Below are 13,054 nucleotides of genomic sequence, written 5' to 3' on the forward strand. Positions count from 1 at the left end.
AAGGGCTTACAAAACATTGAGTGATTTTTTAATACCTAAAATCGTCAAATCAACAAATAAACGTGGAAAGGATATATTTTGATATCAATAAATTCATTGCTACCTATATTACATTATTTCGACGAAGGGCTTGCATCACTCGCATAAACCAGCCGGATAACAGGCGGATAACAGGGAACAGAATACATGCATATCGCTTGGAGCTCCAAGCCAATCAGTGCACACTGCACAATCACCACACCAGCTCAGTGGGTGCAGTCTAGCCCCGTGCATTAGCCCCCTGTTGTCGCCGTAACTGGCCCCGACTGAGCTCGGTTATAAAACGGTAGTGCAAATGGACATAAAAAGCTCCCCATATGATAACCCCGCCCACACATAATAGAATCGCCGCGTGCGCACCAACGTTCGGCAGCCTTTGAAATGGTATTTTAGCTCACGGCGTCGCAAATGCATGTTTTGAAACTCTGCGTACCGGTAAGGCGATGAGACGTGCCGTGAAAACGCCAATTTTAATGTTACAATGACGGGCTATGTAGGAATTAACATGAATATTTCATATGGCACAACGACAGCGACAATGCGCCTTCCTTTCAGAGGAAGTTCTCCCAGCAAGGAGTCGAGATCCGAGTCGCCGGAGGTCGGCCGTACTCATGTACCGAGAGCCTAACAACAGCAGTCAGCACGAGCCGACCCAGCCGTCACCGCACGCCTTGAGCAGCCCGGCAGCGCTGATCACCAGCACAGAAGGCTGATACTAATCTGGGCCCGTATTCACGTCGGAATTTTTCGTAAGATTTATCTTACGATCGCTCTTTGTCGTACGATAATTTGGTATTCACGTTGGCATCGCAAACAGTTAAGATTTATCTTACGATCAAAATTTTGTTCGTAGACATTTGTCGTACGATCGATCGTAAGTGCGATTCACGTCGGGACATCTTACGTCGAATCTTAAGATGATCGTAAGATCTTAATGATGAAGGTATTGGGAAGATACGACTACTCACTGAGCTGTCGTAAGACGTCACCTATGCTTATGAATTGTATATTTAGGTATTGAAATTGTTGTTTATGATTTTTTTGTTCTTGCGAGCGAGCGCGAAAAAGAGTTTTCAATGTAATGGGAAAATATCAGTATGAGCGGTACAGCTCGGAACAGCCTACAACGCTTATATAGCGTACAGCCTATAAGCCTATAAGCGCACAGCCTATAACGCTTTGAGAAGCTTTTATCTCGGCCACCGCTGGGCCGACTGAACCGCGGTCTTTTTTGTTTGGTAGCCCCATCCCTCCTACCTCGTAATTGACTACTCTTGATGCACCTGGGTGATCGCCGTGTCATGTGGCTCTTGCAAAGCCAAGGGTGTCAACTCAGAACCCAAAGTCGTTCTGCTGAATTTACGTTTTTGAGAGGATTATGTCTGAGTAAGCACAGGATCGATTTACTAGGAAATATGTTTGTAGGGTATATTCATCCATTCTGCCAAGGACACGACTTTTCTCGATGCATGTGGGTGACCATGGCTGCACGTGCCACGTGCATAATAAGGAGATGTCATGTTTGTAGCAATTACAATAACTATGTAATTATCGTGCCCATTGCGCTGAAACTTAGCATGTGGGTAGGCACTCATCGGGCAATGCATTTCTATGTGTCACGTTAGGGGTAGGTACTACCTACTGCACGTGCGCACGTGCAGTGGTCGCTCCTAGATCTCGGGAACGGCTGGACCAATTGCGCTCAAAATTGGCACATCGGTAGGGACCGCTTAGTAGCGTGCCGAGCAAAAGTCGTTTGGGACCCCTTTGCACGTGCGCACGTGCAGGAGGCCGCTTCCATATATAGAGAACGGCGAGGCCGATTGCGCCCAAATTTGGTACACCTTTAGGAACCGCTTAAGAGGGTGCCGAGCAAATGACATTTGTGACTCCGGTAACCGGTTGCACGTGCGCGCGCGCAGCAGGCCGCTTCCGGATCTCGAGGACGGCTAGGCCGATTGCGCTTAAATTTGGTACGCCTTTAGGAATCGCTCAGGAGGTTGTCGAGCAAAAGTCAATTGTGACCCTGTTCGCACTTCGCACGTGCGAACGCGCAAGAGGCCGCTTCCGGATCTCGAGAACGGCTGGGCCGATTGCGCTTAAATTTGGTACACCTTTAGGAATCGCTTAGGAGGGTGCCGAGTGAAAATGGTGAAAATAATTCTGAAAAAAATTAGCCGGCTGTGAGAAACAGCACAGATGAAAGGGGGGCCAAAAGATATGTTGGCCCCCTTTCAGAGCCAAAGGGGGGCCATATGGTCCCCCTGGATCCGCCCTTGAATCCAAAGTGCTGCAACTTTGAAATTAAATATCTCTGAGTTAAAACTTTTCTCAATGTTGTGAGTGCCCAGACCGGTAAGTGCAGGCCAGGGACCCCATTTTGGCAATCTCAACTCAAAACTAATGTTAACCCTCGCCCGTATTAAGTTTTGCCAGCCGCGAACGTATAAGAGGGGTCCGTTGGACCACCCCCTTTGCCGTTTCGCCCCTGATCGAGCTAGAGCTTCGCGGAAAAAACGAGCGTGTTGCCCGTGACAAGAGGAAGCCGATGATACCCAATTTTAAGGTCCTAGGTCATTGGTTGACCTTGCAGGTCATGTCAATGACCCAAAAGTCGGGAAAATCGGGACCTGTTAGAACGTCGTAAAGTGTGGCTGCTATGAGGGTTTTCAGGGTGCTGATCACGAATGTCTTGTTAGTTTTGTTCACAGATGATGTCTTTAAGCATTTAGACCAGGTCGGGTCAGGTCAGGTCAACCGGTAGGGGTCGTGACGGGTATTAGTAGTACCTGTCATCCGCCTCTGACAGCTTCGTAACATATTACGAAGGCACCAAAACTACTTCGTATATGTTCACATGGCTGCTAAATTCGAATTCAGCTCCAAAAACTAGCCTAGAGATATGTAAAACTCGAACAAGTGAACCGAGGTCACCAAAGGACAATGACCTGACCTGACCTTCAGGTGACCTTAACACCCACCCTAATGCATGGGAGCAACATCAAATCACATGTTTGAACGTTTGAAACCACGAAAAGCTTGCAAACGCGCGGCTAATGCGAGCCGACATACGCCGAATCGCGGTTCTGGCCAAACATGGTCTCGGAAAAGAAGTCACAGGTCAAAGGTCATTTGGGTCAGGGTCATGAAATTTTCAGGGTAGGTGTAAAATTGATCAATGCGGGGGTACTGAAAGTTTCGTCGCGATCCGCCGCTTTTTACGCGAGTTAACCGCGAAAAACCTTAGGGGGGTTGCATCAACCTCCCCCCTGTGCCGGCGAGGGTTAAAATGCATGTTTTATCGATTTATTCTCCATATGATGATTTGTAATATAATAATATAGTTTCCATAATACCTAATGGTAAAATAATATCCATAATAACTTTGAAGCATACTAAATCTGTGGTACTTTTATAATGTTAAGAATAGCTCACTGTTTGAATCTATTTCGTTTGCTGTATCATTTGACGGAGGATCCATTTTCTATGTCGTCCCGGAATATGCTGCTAAAAATCAAATCTTCGGAACTGCTACGACATCTTAAGTTGGGTCGTAGGATAAATCCTAGGACTTTTGACATGAATACCAAATTATCTTAAGATTGTCAACGTGAATTAAAAGTATCCTAAATATCCAGACTGATCGTACGATAAAAAGGTAAGATGGTCATATACAATACTGAACGAGGCCGGTGTTAATAAATTTTATAATTATTTAACACCGGCCTCAATAATTATTTAACACAATTTTATAATTATTTATAAAATTTAACATTAAATTTTATAAATAATAATAATTATTTATAAAATTTATCACCGGCCGAGTTTGGTATGTATTTTACTGTATGCCAACGATAAAATAATTGTCTAGACCGAAGCTCTTAGCCATTTTTTGAACGAGGCCATCCCAAAATGTTGACTTGGTAATTCGTTTTTGACCGTGGTCACTTTGCTTACACCAGTTATTACCACACCCCTCAGGCTAATGTATTTGAATAGGCCAGGCATACAGTAAACATGAATACCAAATCGATCGTACGATGAAAACTGATCGTAAGATGTCGACGTGAATACGGGCCCTGGCTCAGCAGCTGCCGGGCCAAAACTCGTCAGCACCAAGCCCAATCTGCGATCAACATCTGCATCCTGTAAATTTTGCATCGGGAACTTTGTTTGGCAGTTGTTCATTATTTGTGCGTTATTTGTGCGTTAGAGCATCCTCACGATATTTTGAAATAAACTAACAAACTACGGTTCAGGCGACGCGTTTTCATGGCAGCCAAACACCTAACTCATATCCTACCCCGACCTTAGACCACCCCGTGCAGCTCTCAGCTGGTACCAACTACATGTCCGGATAATAGCTATATGTCCGGACAATAAATACATGTCCGGATAATAGCTATATGTCCGGACAATAAATACATGTCCGGATAATAGCTATATGTCCGGACAATAAATACATGTGCGGACAATAAATACACGCTCGGACACCTCCCTATAGTGCGGCGGTTGGCGGCCGTTCAGCTGTCGATACCCCGCGCCGCCGGGGCTCAGTCCCAAGGTCGGACGATCCGTTGGCCGGTCGGCAGTTTCAGTGACGGGAAGAGTCACCGGCTGGCTGTTGAAGGAGGCGTTTCGGGGCCGTCACTCAGCGCCGCTCGGCCCTGTATAGCCCGCCGAAGGTTGGCGGCGCAGCGCGATAAACATGCCGCCACTTGTGCCATCTCCGGCTCCTACAGAGCGGGCCCCGCCCCCGCCGCGCGCCTGCCGATCGCCGCCATCGGTCGCCGCTAAATGGCCGACATTATGACAGTTAGTGGCCGTTGTGAGGGCCTCTCGACGGGATAAATCCGCCGCCCTGCCTCCCGCCCCGCCGACTGCACGGCCGCGGCGCTGTCCGACGGCCCGGCACCCGGCCAGGCGGTGATAACTGACCGTGAATTATGGGGCAGACCGCTTCCAATCCCCGTCCAGCGGACACATTTAACGCTCTCTCGGTGATCGCCCATGCAATTATTGATATTATTGATACAATGCATGTTTCCTATACGGATATCTTTCGCTACCTAAGAATGGCTTACCCTGCAGCTACGCAAAAAGGAAGCTCTGGAAGTTCGAAGAATAAGGAGAAGGAAAATTAAAGAAGAAGAAGGAAAAGAGAAAGAGAAAGAAAGACAGAGAGAGGGGAAAAGACAGAGAGAGAGGTAGAGAGAGAGGTAGAGAGAGAAAAAAAGAGAAAGAGAAAGAGAAAGAGAAAGAGAAAGAGAAAGAGAGAGACAGAGAGAGAGAGAGAGAGAGAGAGAGAGAGAGAGAGAGAGAGACAGAGAGAGAGAGAGAGAGAGAGAGACAGAGAGAGAGAGAGAGAGAGAGAGAGAGAGAGAGAGAGAGAGAGAGAGAGAGAGAGAGAGAGAGAGAGAGAGAGAGAGAGAGAGACCAGAAGCAATACGCTGTTTGACCATTCATTGCACATACAGATACCTACAAGAGTCCCATCCTTCTACCATTTCGCTGAGTATAGGTACTTACCTATCGCAGCAAGCATCATCCGATATGCCATCAAATTATTATTCAAGGGCACTATCTATAGCCTGAATGGCTCTTATAGCAGAACATATCCTAAATTATACTATATGCCACATGAGACAACTTCGAACCGTGTCATTTCAATCTATGACATCTATCCATAGCAATCAGACGCGAGTTGAACAACAAAATGTGTCTCTAAATGGGCTGTGATGTCTATGTCGTGGATCGTTCTATAGGACATTAAATCAACGGAATTCGCAGCCATTGAATGGTGCGGGCAAACAAACATGATTTACATCCAAAGTTACGAGGGGTTCATGTAATTTGAAAAGCACACTTTGATTAACTTTAATGGCATTTCGAAATGCTACAATGATATATTGTGCCAGAAGACTGGTAAGTGGTATAGTTATTAGTTATGTACGGAATCAATGAGCACGGAAACGCTTTCGAACTAATCACACAAATGTCCAAGCAGAATGATAAAAGCAATGCTAAAAAACTATTTACCCCGAGCGATCTCAAGTCATTTTTCATTATTGCATTCAGATGTGCATTATTCTTCAGTACGACGTTGGATAAATCAAATCAAAAGTGGATTACTTGGTAACACTTTTTTTTTTTGCCTAAACTCGTGAATTCTTCCAAGTTTCCGAGCGCCGAGTGGTAAACCCGGTGATTGTAGGCCCATTCCTGTCTCAGTATGTGTGGCGTGTTTTACACTCGGAATAAGTAGTGACCGGCAGGGGACCTCTGCGGCCACAATTTGCCGCAGTGACGGCGCAAGAGTGGACAGTTTTGACCAAGACGGTCAGTCAAAACGGGCGGGCGGCGGACAGGGGACGGGCAGATAGTGGACGCGCGGACGGGAGAGGGGGAGTGACCTCGCCGCGGGACGGCTCGCTCGGACGGGCCCACCCAGTGTATGTAGTTATGTACAGTCTGTCTCAAAAGTACCGCGCAAAGTGACGGTGGATCCATCAAGCCTGACCGAGAAAGGGCCTGTTTTAATTTGAAAGTCACCGACCAATTGACCTAGGGAATGGACGAGGATGTCAATTGCTTCGGTGACCAAAATTTAGCAGGCCCTTCCTCAGTGAGGCTCGATGGATCCACCGTCACTTTGCGCGGTACTTTTAAGACAGACTGTACATAAATACGGCCACTGCACTCGTGCGGCAGCGCGCATGGCCCACGACCGCTCCGGGAGGCATGCGCTCCCTCCGCGCTGCCGCCGCCGCCGGTGGGTGTGGTGACGTCACACAGATATGAAAAAACGCCACAAGTCGTCCCCAGTGCTAGACGTCGACTACCTCTGCCAGGAGATCAATTGGCTATTGGTCCGCCTGCACGGTGTGAGATTATAGGACGTCGGACGGCAATAACCACCATGTCGGACCGTTTCACCGCAGACATAACTTTTAACACATGATCCCGCCGCCACAGAAACACTGCTGTTTTTCACTGCGGCGGATGGATACTGACGGCCCTCGGCCGACCTCACCTATCAGTTGTTATCACGACCACATTCAGCTCAAGCTGGCGACCTCTGTCCTGTTGTCAGACACCAGCGGAGGCCGGGCGCGCTCGTTCGGTGGTCACACTACTTAGTTGACTATAGTATCGTAGGTAGGTATGTCTAAAAATGTCCGTGGGAGAGTCAAACCAGGGGACATACTTATTAGACATACGGTACGCCGACACGGCTCATCCGTTCGTACTAAGCACAGTCAAATTAACCCTCGCCCTGGCAGGGGGGTCGATGCGACCCCCCTAAGGTTTTTCGACGCCGCCAAATTTGGCACAGCCTATGGGGCAACCTTGTTACATATGACCTGAAAATTTCAGGTCCGGGTGACCTTGGGTCAGGTCATCAGGTCAGAAAAACCAGTACAAGGTCATGGTCAAATTTCAATTTTCTTTTTCCACCTGTCCAACTCACAGTTTTTGACTGATTTCCTTCCAACTTTCAGGGTGTGCTAAGTTCACCGAGTTGTATAACATATAGTTCGTGTTTTTTGATGTCACTGACCTGAGGTCAGTTAGAGCCGAGGTCATTACGTCGTAATGTTAAGCCTACGGGAAAATACTAAATTCGGAAAATACTGGAGATATCCGCTTCGTTCTATCACTTCTGTGCTTTGAAACCACAGTACTTAAGAGCAGGTCACTTGGTGCTTCTTTGTTAGGTGCACTTATCCATGGGTCAGGTCAAATGAGGTCAACCGAGGTCAAATGACGTTTTTGCCAATAGCTTGGCACATAATGAAGCTAAAGCTTAAAAATGGTGTCATTGTGTTCCTTATGATCAGCCGAATCGAATGATATGCAATATGATGCAATTTAGTTAATTTGAACTTAATTAATTAATTAAAGTTTACTTAAAATTTAAGAAAAACTTGAAGTACACATAAGCAAGATAAAAAGTATACCATTCGACGCGCCTTGACGTGCTGAGTTCACTGGTGCTTTACTTTTTGCTCTATCTTTATTAGATCAAAAGTTATAAGCGAGAAACTTCTGACCTGTTTTAAGCGAAATTTTTACATTTATATTTTATAGGTACCCCAAACCAGGGGTGGATAATTGTGCCGAGTTGGGGTAGCACGAGCTTTCCCAATTCCACGCCGGCTTGGCTTTAGAGCCACAACAGATGGTGAAGGTCAAGGTCACCGCTAGTGCGGCGGCGGATTTGCTGCGCCCGTGCTACCCCAACTCAGCACATTTGTCCACCCCTGCCCCAAACCCCCCTAAATATTGACCTAGAGCAACAAAATTTGCACAGGGGCGAGAAATCCAGGGGGCCCACCTACCTACCAAATTTGGTGTTTCTAGGTGCCATAGAAGCCAATCGCGAGGGGGTCGCATTGACCCCCCCCTGCCAGGCCGTGTTATGAAAAATGCCCTGCCAGGGCGAGGGTTAAACGTGACGTTTGTGCACAAATAACGATGACTCGTTAGAGGTAAGAATATTTTAATTCATCATGAGCCATTAAAAAATGATGAAAAGTATAAAGAACTCTGTGGTGTGGCCGAAACCAATCATTGAAATAGGCAAGTTTTTAAACAGGTTTTTGCGCCAAATTAAAAGCAGAATATCGCATGTTTACGGCTATGCTGACTTGCGACAGGATAGCTGCGTGGCTGGCTTCCCAACACCATAGCCGTCCAAATCGGTTTGCGGTTCTAAACTAATTGGCGCTATGTGTCCCTAAAATATACTACTTTTTACCAGTTTTCAAAGCTGATGAACGGATATACCGATGTATCACCCCGCGGATAATGGTCCGGCCCTCCCATACGTATGAGGCGCCCTCCCCTAAATCATGAGGCGTAGCAGAGCAGCAACACGGGTGTTCCCCGGAGAAATTCAACACGAGGCGTACTGGAATCATCGCCAAAAGTTGTTTATTTTTACTGCGGTCAGCCCATGTCCACATGGCTCAGGCCCCGCTGCCCCTGCCGCGGGCAGACAGCCATCAGGGCCGCAGCCATGTGGCAGAAACCCGAGGGATGCATTTGTGACCTCAGTGTATATCTCGAGCCAAGCTGCAGATTTGGACCCATGACCCCATTGGATCCCACATGGAAATCTCACTCCGAGCCTAATGATGTCATTGGGATCTGAAGACAAACCAAGGACGGATCAATAATAGGTACGATGCTTGTCTTTACCTCGTGGCTGGTGAAACGTGTTCGGCGACTACCAAGTAGTTTTATGCAGGTAAGACTTACCACAGCTTATCCACAATCCCAATGAATCTCCGACAAAATGAGAGAGCTGCATGATGAATAGGATATACGACTCCATTGGATTCGAGATCAGGATCATGGAATCAGATCCCCGATCCCTTTTCTCAGATCCATGCACACAATATCTGGCTATGTGTGTGGCGATGAAACCGACAAACACGGCCTGTCGGGCCCGAGGGACGTGCCATGACTAAGCCGAGAGGGGCAGCTCAGCGCTCTGGGGACTACCCCTGCACTCCCGGGGCCATCTGCGCGACAGCCGCGGTCCATCCGGTGGGCGTATCACTGACACCACGTGACCCCGACTATAGGGAAGCTGTGTCTGGGACACGTGACTGCGGTCTCTGCACCCGCTGCTGCCCCAGCTGTGAGGCGTCCCGCCCAGGCCCGGGGCAGTGGTCAAGAGGAGCGGCTCTGCGCCGGTCCAGCCTGCAGGGTCTCGGGATATCCCGCCACACACTGCAGCTACCAGGTCAGTGGATGGTCTTATGAGGTGACTGGAAAAGAGGCAAATAGACGGCCACCTGAAACGGTAAATAGACATTTCAATGCAATGTTCCCTAAATTGGGTTCGACATGGCGACAACACTCAAAATTAGAAAGTGTCCAGTCGCGACACTTATTACCGGCTACCTCGCATTTCTCGAGATGTCAAGGGTTTCTGAATTGGTCCCACCAGAAGGCAGAAAGTGTAGGGGAGAGTGGAGTAAGATGCCAAGGGTGGGAAAGACCCCTCCCCTCTAGCGGCGAAACAAAGAATCGGACCTGGAAATTAATGTTCTTAGCGTAAAGCGGAAGCCTGCCTTGTTAACTGCACAAAAATCTGCGAAGCTCAGCTGGGCAACGGCTGGCTGATGATTGCATGTTTTTTATTTGCTGCTTTCAAAAAATATTTTGGTGTCAAAACATTGTAAATATCAAAGAAGGTAAATAATTGTTGTGTCCCTTGCTATAGTCGTGATACATTAGCATGCGTGTACTGTGTCCCAAACAGTTTGTTTCAGGGTGTAGTTTTATGGCTAACAAATTGTACTGATTTAATGCTACTTCGGTACCTTGGGGTAAGATGCCCCCTGTTCTGATGGGGAAAGACGCCCCCCTAAATCCTTAGGCTGTCCTTCAAACAGCCCGTCAAATCATTTATTACATACTTGTGATGTAGACAAAAGCCGATCTGGGACTATTGAGAGTCCAGTACGGTCGGGTGCTCCCCATGCCGGTCTCTCGGCCCACATAACGACTTTTTGGGCGGCATCTGACTCTGAGAGCCCTCACGACGGCCTATGTGGGCCCCATTATTGGCTCCAGGGCCCTCACGACATCTTTTGAGGGCTCCCACGTTGGCCCCACGGGTCGCGCTGGCATCGGAGGTCCCCACGATGGGCTAGAGGGCCCTCAAGCATCATGAAGACCTATAAGAGCCCCACAGTGGTCTCCGAACGCCACCACGGAGGCTTGTTTGGCCGCGCTGGACTATGATGGCCCTAACGATGACCTCTGAAGCCCTTTACGACTACTTTTGAGGACCCTTATGATGACGTTTGGTGTCTACTGCAGGCTCGAAGGGACTACTTATTCGTTCAGGCGATTCACGTGCCCATTTATGTCACTTATAGTGCAGGGGGCATCTTTCCCAACGTCAGGGGGCGTCTTTCCCACCCTGTGGGGTAAGATGCCCCCTTTCACTTCTTCAGGAAAATGCTTAATAGCAAAAAAAGTTATAATGTTTCGGGCACGAAAGTGTAATATTTTTGGAGAAAAATGATGTCGGCTTCCGTTGAAACTCAAAGTTTTTGCTTTCCCATCGTTATTTTCGAATAATATATGACATAGCAAAACCCTGGGCATCTTTCCCCACTCTCCCCTACCAACTACTAAGTGAAATGTTTCATAAAGACGACACCGGTCATAGGTTACAATGATCGATGGGCTGATTTCACCTTGATTGACTGGGTGGCAGGTGAAAATAACAATCCATTTCGGAAGGTGTTCGGTTCTTATGTTCATTGCGCACTGTCATGACAGGCTCCACTAGGTACTATTGTTTGTGATCATTTGCTGTTCGCCCAGAGTGTGCAGGCAGCAATGAAGTCGCGCGCCGTGCTGCTGCTGCTGGCGACCGCCGCCATCACACTGCCGGGGGCAGCCGACGGCAAAGTAGCCGCCGTCGCCAACGGTCTGAAAACAGGTATGTACGTATATACTACCATAGATCATCCATAGATAACATGAACTACCTGGATTGGACACTCGTTTTTGGCGCGAAAAATAAGAGGCCACTTTGGCCTCTTATTTTTAATGACGAATTTTTAATTAGTATTTTGAGAGGCTGATATCTCAGCAACCGCTGGGCCGATTCACCTGCGGTCTTTTTTGTTGGGTAGCTCCATCCTTTCTGCCCCGCAATTCACTTATCGTGATGCATTCAGGTGACCGTCGTGGCACGTGGCACGTGAAAAGTCGGGGTGTTCAAGTCGTTCTGCTGGAGTAACAATTTCGAGAGGCCTATATCTCAGTAACCACTGGGGCGATTGACTTGCGGTAACTTTTGTAGAGTGGCTGTATCCCTTCTAACAAACATTAGATACTCTTGGTGCACGTGAGTGACCTCCGCTGCACGTGCAAAGTGCAAAAAACAGAAGAGGTGTTAAATTTGTTCCTATTACATTATTTACAGTAACTCAGCAACTACTGGGGCGATTTCGCTGAGACTTGGCAATCATGTAGGCAGTAGGCACCCACCGGGCAATGCATATCCGTATGTCATGGCTGGGGTGCTATTGCACGTGCGCACGTGCAGGCCTGCAGGGTCGCTTCCAGATATCGAGAACGGCTGGACCGAATGCGCTTAAATTTGGTACACGATTAGAGACCGGCGAGAAGGGTGCCGTGCAAAAGTCAGCTGGGACCCATATTGCACGTGCGCACGTGCAGGGTGCCGCTTCCAGATCTCGAGAACGGCTGGGCCGATTGCGCTCAAATTTGGCACCTCGCAAGAGACCAGTAAGTAGAGTGCAGTGCACCGGGGAGGTTGTAGCTCTGCGCGTGCTCACGTGCTCACGTGCACACCCCTCTGTCATATCTCAGGAACGGAGTGACCGATTACAATGAAATTTTGTGTGTGATTGGATGCTGACCGTGTATGAGTTTTTCTAAGTCGATGAGGGTGAGGTAATGCACGTGCGCACGTGCACACCGCACACCCCATATTTACAGCTAAAAGCGGACAAGCCGATCTCAGTAAAAGCTGGTGTGCGATTCGGAAATAACAAAGTGCATTTATTGTGTGCTCCAGCACTGAATATGCATGTGCGCAAGTGCACACCCAACATTAACAGCTAAAAAACTGGAAGGCCGATTTCGATCAAATTTGCCGTGCGATTAAGGGATAAGATATTAAAGTGCATTGACTGTGTGCATCATAATGGGTGTGAGTATGCACATATGAAGGTGCACAACCCATTTTTAGAGCTAAAAAACGGGCAGAGGCTGGTGGTGGTGCATATTCACACTTATTCTGATGCACACAGTCAATGCAATTTGTTGTCTTATCCCCTAATCGCACGGAAAATTTGATCGAAATCGGCCTTCCAGTTTTTAAGCTGATAATGTTGCGTGTGCTCGTGCACGTGCGCACGTGCATTAGCACACCTTCGTCGACTTAAAAAAACTCATACACGGTCAGCATCCAATCACACACAAAATTTCAATGTAATCGGTCCGTCCGTTCCTG

General features: G+C 47.9%; 1 protein-coding gene across 1 annotated transcript in view; it reads left to right on the plus strand.

Moving 5' to 3' along the window:
* Positions 1-9,692: 9,692 nt before the first annotated feature.
* Positions 9,693-13,054, plus strand: part of LOC122386344 — a 29,397-nt gene continuing 26,035 nt past the window's right edge. Inside the window, exons 1-2 of the mRNA XM_043375458.1 lie at positions 9,693-9,793; positions 11,392-11,509. Coding sequence (XP_043231393.1) covers positions 11,407-11,509 — 103 coding nt within the window. The 5' untranslated portion in view covers positions 9,693-9,793; positions 11,392-11,406. The remainder of the gene's footprint in view (positions 9,794-11,391; positions 11,510-13,054) is intronic.

Source organism: Amphibalanus amphitrite, unplaced genomic scaffold, assembly GCF_019059575.1.
Source record: "Amphibalanus amphitrite isolate SeventyFive unplaced genomic scaffold, NRLGWU_Aamphi_draft 000247F_arrow, whole genome shotgun sequence".
NCBI classification, from domain to species: Eukaryota; Metazoa; Arthropoda; class Thecostraca; order Balanomorpha; family Balanidae; genus Amphibalanus; species Amphibalanus amphitrite.